The sequence below is a fragment of the Idiotropiscis lumnitzeri genome, chromosome 8 (genome assembly GCF_059441095.1).
Source record: "Idiotropiscis lumnitzeri isolate Australia: NSW breed Sydney's pygmy pipehorse chromosome 8, RoL_Ilum_1.0, whole genome shotgun sequence".
Lineage (NCBI taxonomy): Eukaryota > Metazoa > Chordata > Actinopteri > Syngnathiformes > Syngnathidae > Idiotropiscis > Idiotropiscis lumnitzeri.
The window spans coordinates 16,554,141-16,565,710 of NC_142398.1; the positions used below are offsets into that span (position 1 = coordinate 16,554,141).

The 11,570-nt window shown below is 41.1% G+C and overlaps 1 protein-coding gene across 2 annotated transcripts; it reads right to left on the minus strand.

The window, feature by feature from the left end:
- Positions 1 to 4,945: 4,945 nt before the first annotated feature.
- On the minus strand, positions 4,946 to 10,681 carry cnga1a (cyclic nucleotide gated channel subunit alpha 1a). Of its 2 annotated transcripts, XM_088302481.1 has the most exons (9): positions 10,475 to 10,681; positions 10,300 to 10,380; positions 9,767 to 9,841; positions 9,601 to 9,663; positions 9,386 to 9,445; positions 9,176 to 9,280; positions 8,868 to 8,974; positions 7,862 to 8,472; positions 4,946 to 7,782 (listed from the first exon to the last, which is right to left on the minus strand). In XM_088302481.1, exons 3-9 carry the CDS (start codon positions 9,814 to 9,816, stop codon positions 6,871 to 6,873), a joined length of 1,908 nt encoding a protein of 635 aa, XP_088158607.1. In that variant the 5' UTR covers positions 9,817 to 9,841; positions 10,300 to 10,380; positions 10,475 to 10,681; the 3' UTR covers positions 4,946 to 6,870. The 2 variants fall into 2 exon arrangements, with proteins under 2 accessions (XP_088158607.1, XP_088158606.1); XM_088302480.1 differs by lacking the exon at positions 10,475 to 10,681 and having other exon boundaries at positions 10,300 to 10,465.
- Between the last annotated feature and the right edge of the window lie 889 nt (positions 10,682 to 11,570).

Consider the following 11,570-nt stretch of genomic DNA (forward strand, 5'->3'; position numbering starts at 1 on the left):
TTCTTATTTGAGCCGTCTTAATCAATTCTAGCGCTAAATTAGCTATTGAATGTAATGTTTAGGTATAGTGTGACGTTGACATGAGTGTGCAATAGTTATATCATTTCTAATACTTGAACGAAGCGGTGCCTAGGAATTCGAACAAAGCTGCCGTTTTTTTTTTTTACTTATTGCAAAGTTGTCATTTTGCAGATTACCTTGAACTAGATGACTGAGAACCTACAAAGACAGATTGCCACTGTGACACCATTTTCCTTATTTTCGGTTACAAATTCTGTTATTCCCTCTCTTATACAAGGAGAAAATGCCAACCTTGCAGCTTTTGACCCTTTCCAATCTCACCAACTGGTGAATCACATTGACCATTCCTTGCCTTTGTGGAAAACAAGTCCAAGTACTATATTTCTGAGTATTTTCTGATTTCGACTCTGCCTTGTTTCTTGTAATCTTGGATTATTTCTTGCCTGCACCTTGCCTGCTAATCCTACATTCTGCACCCTGCCGACTGCAAAACACTGGAATTCAATTCCCTAATTGTAGGTGGAACAATCCACATTCGCCCAACTCAACCTCCACTACCTTTGCCTCAATAAACTCATCATTGCGTCGTCCACTTTTCTTTCGTTTCTGCAACCAAGCATTGCAATTGGGCCTTCCACACCGAGGCGTAACAGGTGGGGGGTATTTGCAATTCAGAATTCTATAAAGAATAAACAGGTTGGCTGTTACAGAATGTGTGAAGGTAATCATCCTTCGATCATTCGATCTATTGCGCATTGAGAGCAGGTGTCTTTGTTTGCCATTCTCATTTCATACATTTTGTATTGAGTGTTCTGTGTATTATCTTATCTTGAGGTCTGTATTCCAGAGTGCTATTGGGTTGGCATTTCTCATTTGGTTTAAATAATTAACTATATATATATCATGCAATACTGTGGCCACCAAATCAGACCCTTTCAATGCCTTGACTGGCCCAGGAATTCTGCCCAATAAGGGTCTGAATAAAATCGGAGACAAAAGTGCATCCTTGGCGGAGTCCAACCCTCAACAAAAAAGAACTCTCTGAGGGACTCATTAGAATATCTTCTCCAAGTCCACAAATCACATGTAGACTGGTCGGGTGAACTTCCATGCGTTCTTATGGACCAGGAGCACGAAAACCACACTGCTCTTCCTGAATCTGAGATTGGACCTCTCCAGCACCCTTAAATAGTTCTTAGCAGGGAGGCTTAGGTGTGTGATCCCCGTGTCGTTGGAACACCCAACCCAGCCTGCCAATCTCATGAAAACCAAACAAAACAATCCCTTAAAAATCTACGAAATAGCACGAGCATTTTAGTTTGGATTTTAGACATCAATATCTGATGTCCTCGAGGTGATTCACCGTTGTGCCATAATAGATAACCGAGAGATAACACCGTATATTGCGTTAACATTTTATGCCAGCACGACAGCGCTGGCACTAAATTCAGTCTTTCATAGAATGTCAGTCATAGAAGCACTGACTCTAACCATCATCGATATCTTATCATTCAGATAATGAGAAATAGGAAAGCGTCGGTGCTCACCTCTGGTGTGACATATCAAATACTTAATGACAATTGCTTTCTGGGCTCGAGAAGTGAGCGCTGGCTTCTATATGTGTTGTCATCTGACATTTCTTTCCCGCTTTTTCCTTATTATTCATCGCCTGATACGTCCATGATACGGAAATTGCCCTTTTCCTCTAATCCCATGATGACGCCTTTTTTTTTAAACACCAAATTACTTCATTTGTTTCTCAGGATCATTGAAGTATGTCTATCAATGAATTTGGTTGGTTTTAACACTCACATTTGTTAGATTATAAGAAACGACAAAGTCTGACCTGAAGGGTCCAGCAGTCATGTCTTTATTTTATAAGCTACCGTTTAAAAGCTTTCATTCTTAAGCATTTTTCCTCTCAGCAGAATTCAAATAAGGAACTTAATTTACTGCAAAAACAAACAAAAAAAAAACGATTTTTATACAAGTCTAAAAGGTATGCAACACATGCTTTAAAAAAGATGTCTCTTAAATACCAAAAAGGTGTTAATATCAAATATCGAAGATGGCTGGAATAGAATCCGCGTCCCTTGTGAGGAAAAAGCGGACCAGGTACCGGATGGATCGATGGAAACGTTAATATCCAAGTATCAAAATAACGTGTCGATAGAAGCTGCGTTTACCTGTTTCCTGCGAATGCCGAATGGCCTGATTGCCATCAGGTAATTATTGTCGTTTTCTCATTGAAATGTCACCTCATCGCGGTGTGAAATGTCAGTGGGAACAGCGATGCTGTCATCAGCTCTTTTCCCAGAAGCTTTAAGGCAGGCGTCACCTCTAAGGGGGGCAATTATCCTTGATGATTGCAGCTGTCCAAGAGCCAGCCACTGATTGGCCAACCAAAAAAGAAATACCTCTTAATTATTTACCAATTAGTCAAAGACAGTGGGCATTAACATCGGAAGATGATGTTCCTATTAAGCAGCCATGTAAAGACATTTTGGAACTATTCACTTCAGAGTGCAGTGTGATGAGTTTGTGATAAGACATGACGTTGTTGTTTGTCCGTCTGCGTGTGAGGCGAGATTGAAGATCACTCTGCAGGAAAACGTCGGGCAGAACATTTAATTAAACTGATCATTTCATAGGTTAACCCCCCGCCCCCGCCGAATGCAATTCCACTGATATGGAACATGAGCACACAGTCACTTTGGTGCCACCGTGAGTACGATATGCAAATTAACAATCAGTTTGTTGCCAGCACTGTCAGGATTCAGGTGGTGGAGTGGCGACAAAGGCAGGTGGACCCAAGTGCAGGAAAGCGGTTTAGGCAAAGCGAAAGTTGCCGGTGAAATATTTATTTATCGGGCGGCACAGACTGGTTAGCACGATGGCGTCGCAGTAATGAGGTCGTGGGTTCGATTCCGGCTCCGGCCTTCCTGGGTGGAGTTTGCAGGGTCTCCCCGTGCCTGCGTGGGTTTTCTCCGGGTACTCCAGTTTCCTCCCGCATTCCAAAAACATGCATGGATGGTCGATTGCACGCTCTAATTTTTTTTTTTTTCTGGACTTCATTCAGAATATTTTATATGCTGTTATCACTCAATAGCCACCGAAGACCCAGTCAACAAATTGACGTCACATCCGTTCCTAAAATGGCATTTTGCCTTCAAATTAAACAAGCGCTGTTTTGACGACTCCAGAACTAGACAGAAAGACACGAACACCAGATATTTATCAAAATCTACAATATTGCTACATTTCCTCATCAATACCTCCAAATGAGTCGTTAGAGGTACACTTTAACGCGCACGCACTCACACACAGCAGATTCATTATATTGCCCCCATGAGTTATTGGTAAGTGATCTTGGGTTGTTTTGTGTTCACGCCACGATTAGAATGATGAGGGGTGGGTTGCGGTGTAGTAGGGTAACCACATATTATGCATTCTTGTGTTTCATCACTGTCTTCATAATTGAACTGCCATGCATGTAATTTCCTTTTTGCTCACAGGCAGATGGAGCGTCTTTTCCAAAGAGCCGTGTTGGCCAAGCAATAGCCCCGGCCGGCATCTTCTCTACAAATTGCTTGTTACATTTGAGTATCTTGAGCCGATGTTGTTTTTCTCGTATTAAATGTAGACGACTGTTCCTAATGCCACGTCAACCACATCTTTGAAATGACATGCCGTTGCCTGTTCTTGCTCACGTCCAACTGCCATGGCAACAAGATTTTTAAAAATGTCCAATTGCGGATATTTGCATGAATGATGTTCGACTCGCTAAATTTCACATTCGATTATACCAGCTGGAGTTTGCGATTCATCTTAAAGGCTTGCTATTAACAGTGACTTGTGAATCTCACAAACCATCACGGAAGTGCTTTTGCGAACCGTTAACAGAGGAAACAGGACTTTTGAGTGTGCCAATCAGGAAAATTTGTGATTCAGACGAGTCAAGTGCCACCCCTGATTCAAACGGGATTGATTGCGTGCAGATGAATATGATTTACTTTTACCACTGTGTCATATTTTTGTTACGGCATATTCTAAAAATAAGCTTTAATAATAATACTTGGCATCCATAAACATTCTAATTTCCTCAGTAATTGCATCAATGTTGATCAATATTGTTGCTCTGCCGAAAAAACAGAAAGAAATTAATTGAGCGTATACCAATACGTCAAATCCTACGGCAGGGATTTATTTTTTTGGGATACCAACGGTAAAAATATTACATCACATCCCTACGATGCGATTCTTTAGAAGCATTTTGCAATCTTGGCTTTGATCTGTCTTTTAAAACAAGTACAGCGTGTCAGGGCAGAGAAAAGTGTTTTTAAAAGTATGCCATGCACCTTGCACGGAAATTACAGATGGAAACATATTTTCAGAAAAAAAGAATATGAGGTTCCCTCAAAATTGCAAATAATCCCAAATTTTTAACTGTATATAATTTGAATATATTTCCAAATACGTTTATTTGCAAGTAACAATTAAATTCTCTAAACATGGAGACGATTGTACAGCTTTCACGCTCTTTTCTGAACAAAACGACGTTAGCTTACATGTGATTGCTGTGCCATTGTGATTGAATGTTGCCAAAATACGTACTTAAATATGTCAGACCAGCTTGACATGTCCTGATTTTATGTTTAATAATCGGGCGCACCTCTGCACTTCCACATCGTAACAGTGAACTGACTATTCTGCTAATCATTCCATTTGATTTCTTTCAACAAATATTTAGGGCCCAAGCTGCCACCGCTCACATTCCAATGTGCCGGTCATCCAATTTGGCCAGTGATGCCGGGAGCCTTAGCTAGCAGCTTTAGTTACGACTGCTTTTGTAGCTGCCACAAAACACAAGCAGGAGCTCTGATTACAAAAAGAATGGAAGGATATTTCTGAGACATCAAGAGTATAATATTCTCAGCTCTTTATTGCATCACAATAATGAACTAAAGAGTGAATTGTTTGACGGGGGAAACCTTGCATCTAAAACTAGCAACAGCAACCTGCAAAGTAATGCAATACTTTATTCTTCACGTAAACAACCTTTTATGCCACTTTTGATGATTGTTGCTTTGTTAATACTGCTACAACAGAATCAACCCCCCCTTGGGCAATGAATTCCCAAGAGATACCTCTGCTGGGAAATCAGCAGTAAATGTCCCAGGATAAATGGCATGTACTCCATCACACCGCCTTTCCGGCTCTGCCAGGACATTCTCATAGGCTTCTCAAGATTGACTTCATGACCACATGGAGTACGTGACGCGAATATTTCCGCAATGCAAGCGTGCTGCTCATACGCATGGAATTTATGAACTTTTAGTCAAAGGATGGCAGCTGTGAATGGGAGAGGTGGGGGGGGGCAGTTTTGTTCTATTTACACCATGTGGCTACTGGGAGGAAGGTGTGAGGGAGGAGGCCTTTTTTTTATTATTATTAATACTAATACACTGTCAAATAGTGTTGGGTTCTCCATTCACCTCAGGGAAATTGGAAATCGAAAGCAGAACTCGAGCGGAGAGCGCGAGGGAAGCCACCGGTGTTTCTGGCGCTTTTCTTTGTTTTGCATGGTAGAGTTTTAACTTGTATTTGTAGATATCGAGACAAACTGTGTTAATAGACGATGGTTTTCCGAAGTGTTTCTGAGCCCACGCGGTAAAATCCTTCACACAATGAAGCCGGATTTTAATGCAGTGCCGCCTGAGGGATTGCAAGTCAGAGGCACTCGATTAATGATCGAGCGTGTGAGCGTGCAACGGTTCATAATAGTTTGTCATAAGCGAAGCTTCCAGTAAAACATACGGTGAGCTTTTTTAGTTAAAAATTGACAAATTTGACAACTTTCCCTTTAAATTCCAGCCTTACAGATGTCATGTCTGCCCTGCAGTGTGTGAGTCTGGTAATCCTTAGCTTCAACACCTGGAGATGTTAATTATAGTGAAGCTAATTCTGACCTATTTTCCGAAGTAGAATAAATGCACATCTTCAGTATTCATCGCTCAAATATGAATAGCAACTTCACAACTAAAGGGGAAGCCAAGGAGCAAAAAAATAAAAATACAATCATAAGTGTGTCTCAGTTGCATAGTCCCTTAATTGCTCCGTTGTTTAAATTCACCATCTATAGTAGAATTTATTCGAGCATCTGCTTGCCGCAACATTTTGACAAATCGACACAGCTTGTTACAAAGTAGGACAAATGACAAGAATTAAAAAGATGACACAAAACTACTTTCGATGAAGCCGCCAAATTAAAACTTGTAGTCATCCAGCTTTTGCCATCTCTCCAGAAAAAATAAAAAGATGAAAACATCTTGGCCTGGCTTTGTCCATCAGTTGATGAGAAGTGTTGATGGTATTAAGTCATTAGAGCCCAGGGACCAACCTACCACTAGAGCAGGTGTGGACAAACTACGGCCCGGGGGCCACATGCGGCCCGTTAAATGTTTTAATCCGGCCCGCCGAACTTGAAAGAAATAAAATGAATAAACCTTGTTTAAGTTTTATTTTCTAAATACTATGGTGTGTCAAAGACAGATGCTTTTGTTCATTTTCATTTAAAATTAATTTTAATTTTACCAAACGTCATCCATCCCCTCTGTCAAATTTTAGAACCCATTGTGGCCCGCCAATCAAAAAGTTTTCCCACCCCTGCAATAGAGGAAACCCGTACCACAGTTCCCATTATACAGTATGTAGTTTCCATGGTTATGTTACGTTCCATATCCAGCTGTCGGTTATTTGAATAGACACAATACACTCGTGTTCAAGGTTCTACCCACAGAGAAACCAGTTTTGTGTAAACTTTGGATTTGTACTTTTTTTTCTTTGTGTTCATTGTATTTCTTCGTCTTTTTCTTCCTCATCCGTTGCTTCGGTCCTCTCGAGCTGTTCTCTCAATTCTTCTCCTACTTCATCCACTCCAGCTTTAACTTCAGTTTTCTCCTCTTCCACTTGAACTTCCTCCTTTTTCACATCCTCATCCCCCTCGCCATCCTCCTCTATCTCCTCCCCTGTCAGACGCTCCAGATCCTTGATGCGATGCCACAGCGTCTTATCAGTTGTCTTGTATTTCTCCAGAATCTTCTTCAGTTTGAACTGCATCAAATCTATCGTACTGTATAATCTGTTGACTTTCTCTTCCAGCTCCTTGGCCTCCGGCTTGATGTTAGCCGGGTCCAAGTCAATCAGGCCATCTTTCATCAGGATCTGTCGTCCCTTCTCCTCCAGCATGCCTTTAGCATCCGGGTACTCCACGAGCGACTCCATGAGGTCATCCTTGGACAGACAGAAGAGGTCTGAGTATCCGATGCTGCGGATGTTGGCTGTCCGCCTGTTGCCCGCTTTGCTGCCCTTGATATTCAGGATACTGATCTCACCGAAATAGCTTCCGCTTCCCAGCGCCACAAACTGAGTCACACCATCATCGGCAACCACTGCGAGTTTTCCATCTTTGATGATATACATCTCACGGCCTATATCGCCCTTCTTGCAGATGTAGTCTCCAGGACTGAACACCTGAGGCCGGAGCTTCAGCACTAACTCGATCAGCAAGCCTGCCTCACAGTCTGCAAAGATGCGAACCTTCTTGAGGGTCTCCATGTGAACTTGGATGGCGATCTCAGCTTTCAGCTTATCTGGCAGATATCGCAATACCTCGCGCTCATCCTGTGCCTTGCCGTTGTTCCACAGGTAGTCGAACCACTTAATGACACGTAATTCCAGTTCCTTGCTGACCATCCGAACCTGGAACGGACAGTTTTTGCAATCAGTCATAATCAACGCAGAAGTACATTGCAGTCAAAATAATCAGTCGATTTTCTACCTGCATGTACTGTTTAATGTTATCAATCCGAGCCTGAAACTGGGCTTGGGCAGCATTCATGTTGGAGATCATGGTAGCGATATTTCCCACAATGGTGGCAAAGATGAGAACCCCAACTAAGAAGTCGACCACGTGGAAAATAAATTCAGAATCCAGGGCCGGTGGTGGAGTTTCTCCAATTGTGGTCAGGGTCAATGTGGACCAGTAGAGGCTGAAGGCATACTTCCTCAAGGGCTGGCCAAAAGCGGGCTCATCCGGATCATCAAGAGCTGGGTAAACCCATTCATCGGACCCAAAACCAATCGACTTGGAGAATGAGAAGTAGAAGCAGGCGTTCCAGTGGATAATGATGAGGATGTACATTATCAAGTTTGCAATGCGGAAGATGTTGGGGTAGTTGGTTTTCGTCTCGGTTCTTGTGAAGAATTCCATCATGCGACCAATCCTTAGTAGCTTATTGACTCGAATCTCCGGGTAGTCCAGACCCAGAAAGAGATACAGGATGTCCGTGGGCAACATGGAGACAACATCCAGCCGGAACTGGAAGCTTTTGATGTAACGGTCGCGAAGCAGCTTCTCATCTTTCACCATCAAGCCTTGCTCAAGGTAACCTTCAAAAAGTACAAAGTCAATCAGGAGGATATTTGGGTTGTTCACAAGTAAACATCACCTATCTTCCGACATAACCACTATTCTAATTACAAATAACCTTGAGATGGAAAATATGTCAGCTCAGTGTTCATTGGAGCACATGGTGGCCATCGGGGATTTCAAGAATATTTTCAGATTTTTTCCCCAAACAGCCCGTCTATTTCTGGGATGGTCAATCAGAAAAATTCTGTTTTCTTTCTTGTCTTTGTATGCTAATATTGCTTTAAGTATTGCTTATACTTCATATATTTAAGTAAAGAGCAGCAGATACAAAAAAAGATATGCACTTTTATAATGTAACAGAAACATTTGACATCTTGGATTAAGTTTCCCTTTAAAAAAATGTCTTTTTCACCTGTTCTGGTCCTGACGAGCATATCAGCCAGATAGATGAGGTCGGAGGTGTAGTCAAATAAAACCCAGTAAAGAAGGTAATTGTGCTGCAGCTCCTCGAAGCACGCCCTGTTTGCAGGACAACATCACAGTTGACTAATAATGACAGGTTGTTGTTTTTTTTTTTTTACATGTATATTAATATCCCATTAAATTATATCACACTTAATATGATGGTTGAAATACATTTTGGGGAATATACATATATATATATATATATATATATATATATATATATATATATATATATATATCCATTAAAGAAGTCACCTGGCGATAATCATGGTCCAGTTGTACATGACGGGCAACGTGACAATGAAGAGCCAGTTGTAATAAAGATTTCCAGCAGGGTTAATGACAAATAATTCCTTGGGGCTGTCAAAAAAAAAAAAAGAGAACAGAACGACTAAATGATGATCACATCACATTTAATCCTCATTCGTCGCCCATAATGCCTGTTGCGATGGATGATACACTTACTTATCGGCATCCTTTTCTTTTTCCTTTTCATTTGCTCCTTGTTCTTGTTTTTCCTTCTTTCTGTGCAGTAGAATATATATTAACACGGTTAGCAGCGAAATCCTTCTTAAAAAATCAATGGAATGTATTCAGTTTTTTTCCGACTTCTCTCAATAGAGCATTATTATGGAAAGTATCAGATTGACCTCTTCTCATGACTCCAGAATTGTACTTACTCGTCATTGTTATTACTGTTGTTCATGTTGAGCAGGCGATTAAGGACTGGCTGTGACGCCATCCTGCAGCAAATGTAGATTGCAAAAGGTCAATAAGTGCTCTCAAAAGAATTCAAAATGACCATTTTGTCTATATGACGCAATATGTTCTTAAAGGTCCGCTCACATTTTGACTCCGCTTCTTGGGACAGCTTCTGGTCGTGAGTCAAGCGTCATGCTGAAGTCGGGGGTGGCGGCAGATCTTCAGAGTAGCAGTCAAAAAATACGTCAAGCCCAGTTATTGTAAGATTTACAACATACAAAAATGGATTTACAAATGCCTTACGATATGGTGTTACAACAGAAATGGATAATTACACCCACCTCTAGTTATTTGCAATATTGCTCTATTGAGCCAAAATCAGATAAGGTCTAAAAGAACCTGGGTTCCACTTTTGTTTTGCTTCCCTCGTCTGTATTATCAGCCCTGAATAGAACTCATTACAGACCCTCAATACGTTTCTCGATATACTGCGGTCTGTGTGAATGCATCAAACAATCTGAAAAAGTCAGACATTTTGAGCTTGAAAATCGCCTACGACTCAGACCTGACTTAAAGTTGAGCATAATGAGAGCCTGTAACGTGAAAGCAAAAGAAAGAGAATCCCTTTTAACAGTACTTCCAAAAAAAAAAAAAAAAAAACATTATTTTAAACTGACCTTGCCCTCCAGTTAACAAGTCAATTTTCTTTTCAGCATGAAGCGCTGACATGTGCAGAGGATGTGCAAGGTCCTCAGAAGCTAATTGGAGAAAATATCAAAATGTAGTAACAGGCAACACGGACATGTATAAAGCATCGGGGCGAAGTTAATAATGTCACGCAGATTTACAGACCCTGATAAGGATTAGGAGGATTAGAGGTGGCCGAGAGGAGAGGAGGCAAAGTCCACTTTGTAGCCCCCAGGCAGTGATCGGTACCCTTCATAAAGTGGATCACCAAAGTGCTGAAACTCATTTGGTGAAAAAGCTTCTAATTTTTTTTTCTATTCAGGTGTGTAACACCAGAACATTTTGTCGTCTCACACACACACGCACACACGCACACGCACACACAAATAAATTTATGCTCTGTCAGCACTTTCAACCTTATCCAACTCTGATCCGATTAGATGCCAGCGAGAGGAGGTTTCACATCAGCGAGACCTTCTCCCTCCTTAAGTAAAGAACAGAGATAGAAGTATTGTCTGAATCTCTGGCCGTGTTGAGCAGTTGGACAACGGCGCTCTTTTGGCTGTGTGACTCGCCCTGTTGGCTAATAAAAAACGTGTTTTCCAACTACTACTTTTTAAAGGCATCATCCAGTGGGGATAGTCCATTTATGAATAACAAGCTGAATTGATGTATTGTTTTTACAGCGATATTATCTTCACTTGCATTTTCAGCTTTATCATATTGTTTTGGAGAAATCAATACACAACTAATGACAGTGGCAGGTTGTGCATTTCACTCGTAGGACTTCAGTGAAGTCGCACTTAATCCGACTTGAATAAATCCCCCTCATATTGCCATCATTTATGACACTACAGCTGGAGAAATAATATACAGAAAAACAATTACACTCTACTGTGTTGGATGACTTAGCTTCTCTTGAAAGGTCCGTCTTGAAAATGGCCTGGCAAGTGTATCTCCAATGAAATCCGCACTTGTCCCTCCTTGGACAAATAGTGAATCGAAATCTGCCTGGCAACACGAGCTAGCTGAATTCTGATTGGATAAAAATTCTCGTAAAAAATACCACACTAGGATATAATATGACATCATTGTGAAGAATATGATCATGATTTCTTGATTATGTTTGGCCAGCAGAAGGCCTTGACGGCCCACCACTGACTAATAACCATAAAACCGGCCACTAGAAATGAGAAATATTATTATACAGGATAATGTTGTCTAAATATGTCTTGATTTAAAATGGCATGAGCCTTTGTCT

What these genes read in the sequence shown, in the direction of transcription:
- cnga1a (XM_088302481.1), bottom strand. Translation starts at nt 9,816, where the DNA reads ATGACGCTTGACTCACGACCAGAAGCTGTCCCAAGAAGCGGAGTCAAA. An exon ending in GCTCGTCAGGACCAGAACAG is followed by an intron (nt 8,473 to 8,867) that starts GTGAAAAAGACA and finishes TACTTTTTGAAG; the next exon opens with GTTACCTTGAGCAAGGCTTG. An exon ending in ACATTAAACAGTACATGCAG is followed by an intron (nt 7,783 to 7,861) that starts GTAGAAAATCGA and finishes TGTCCGTTCCAG; the next exon opens with GTTCGGATGGTCAGCAAGGA.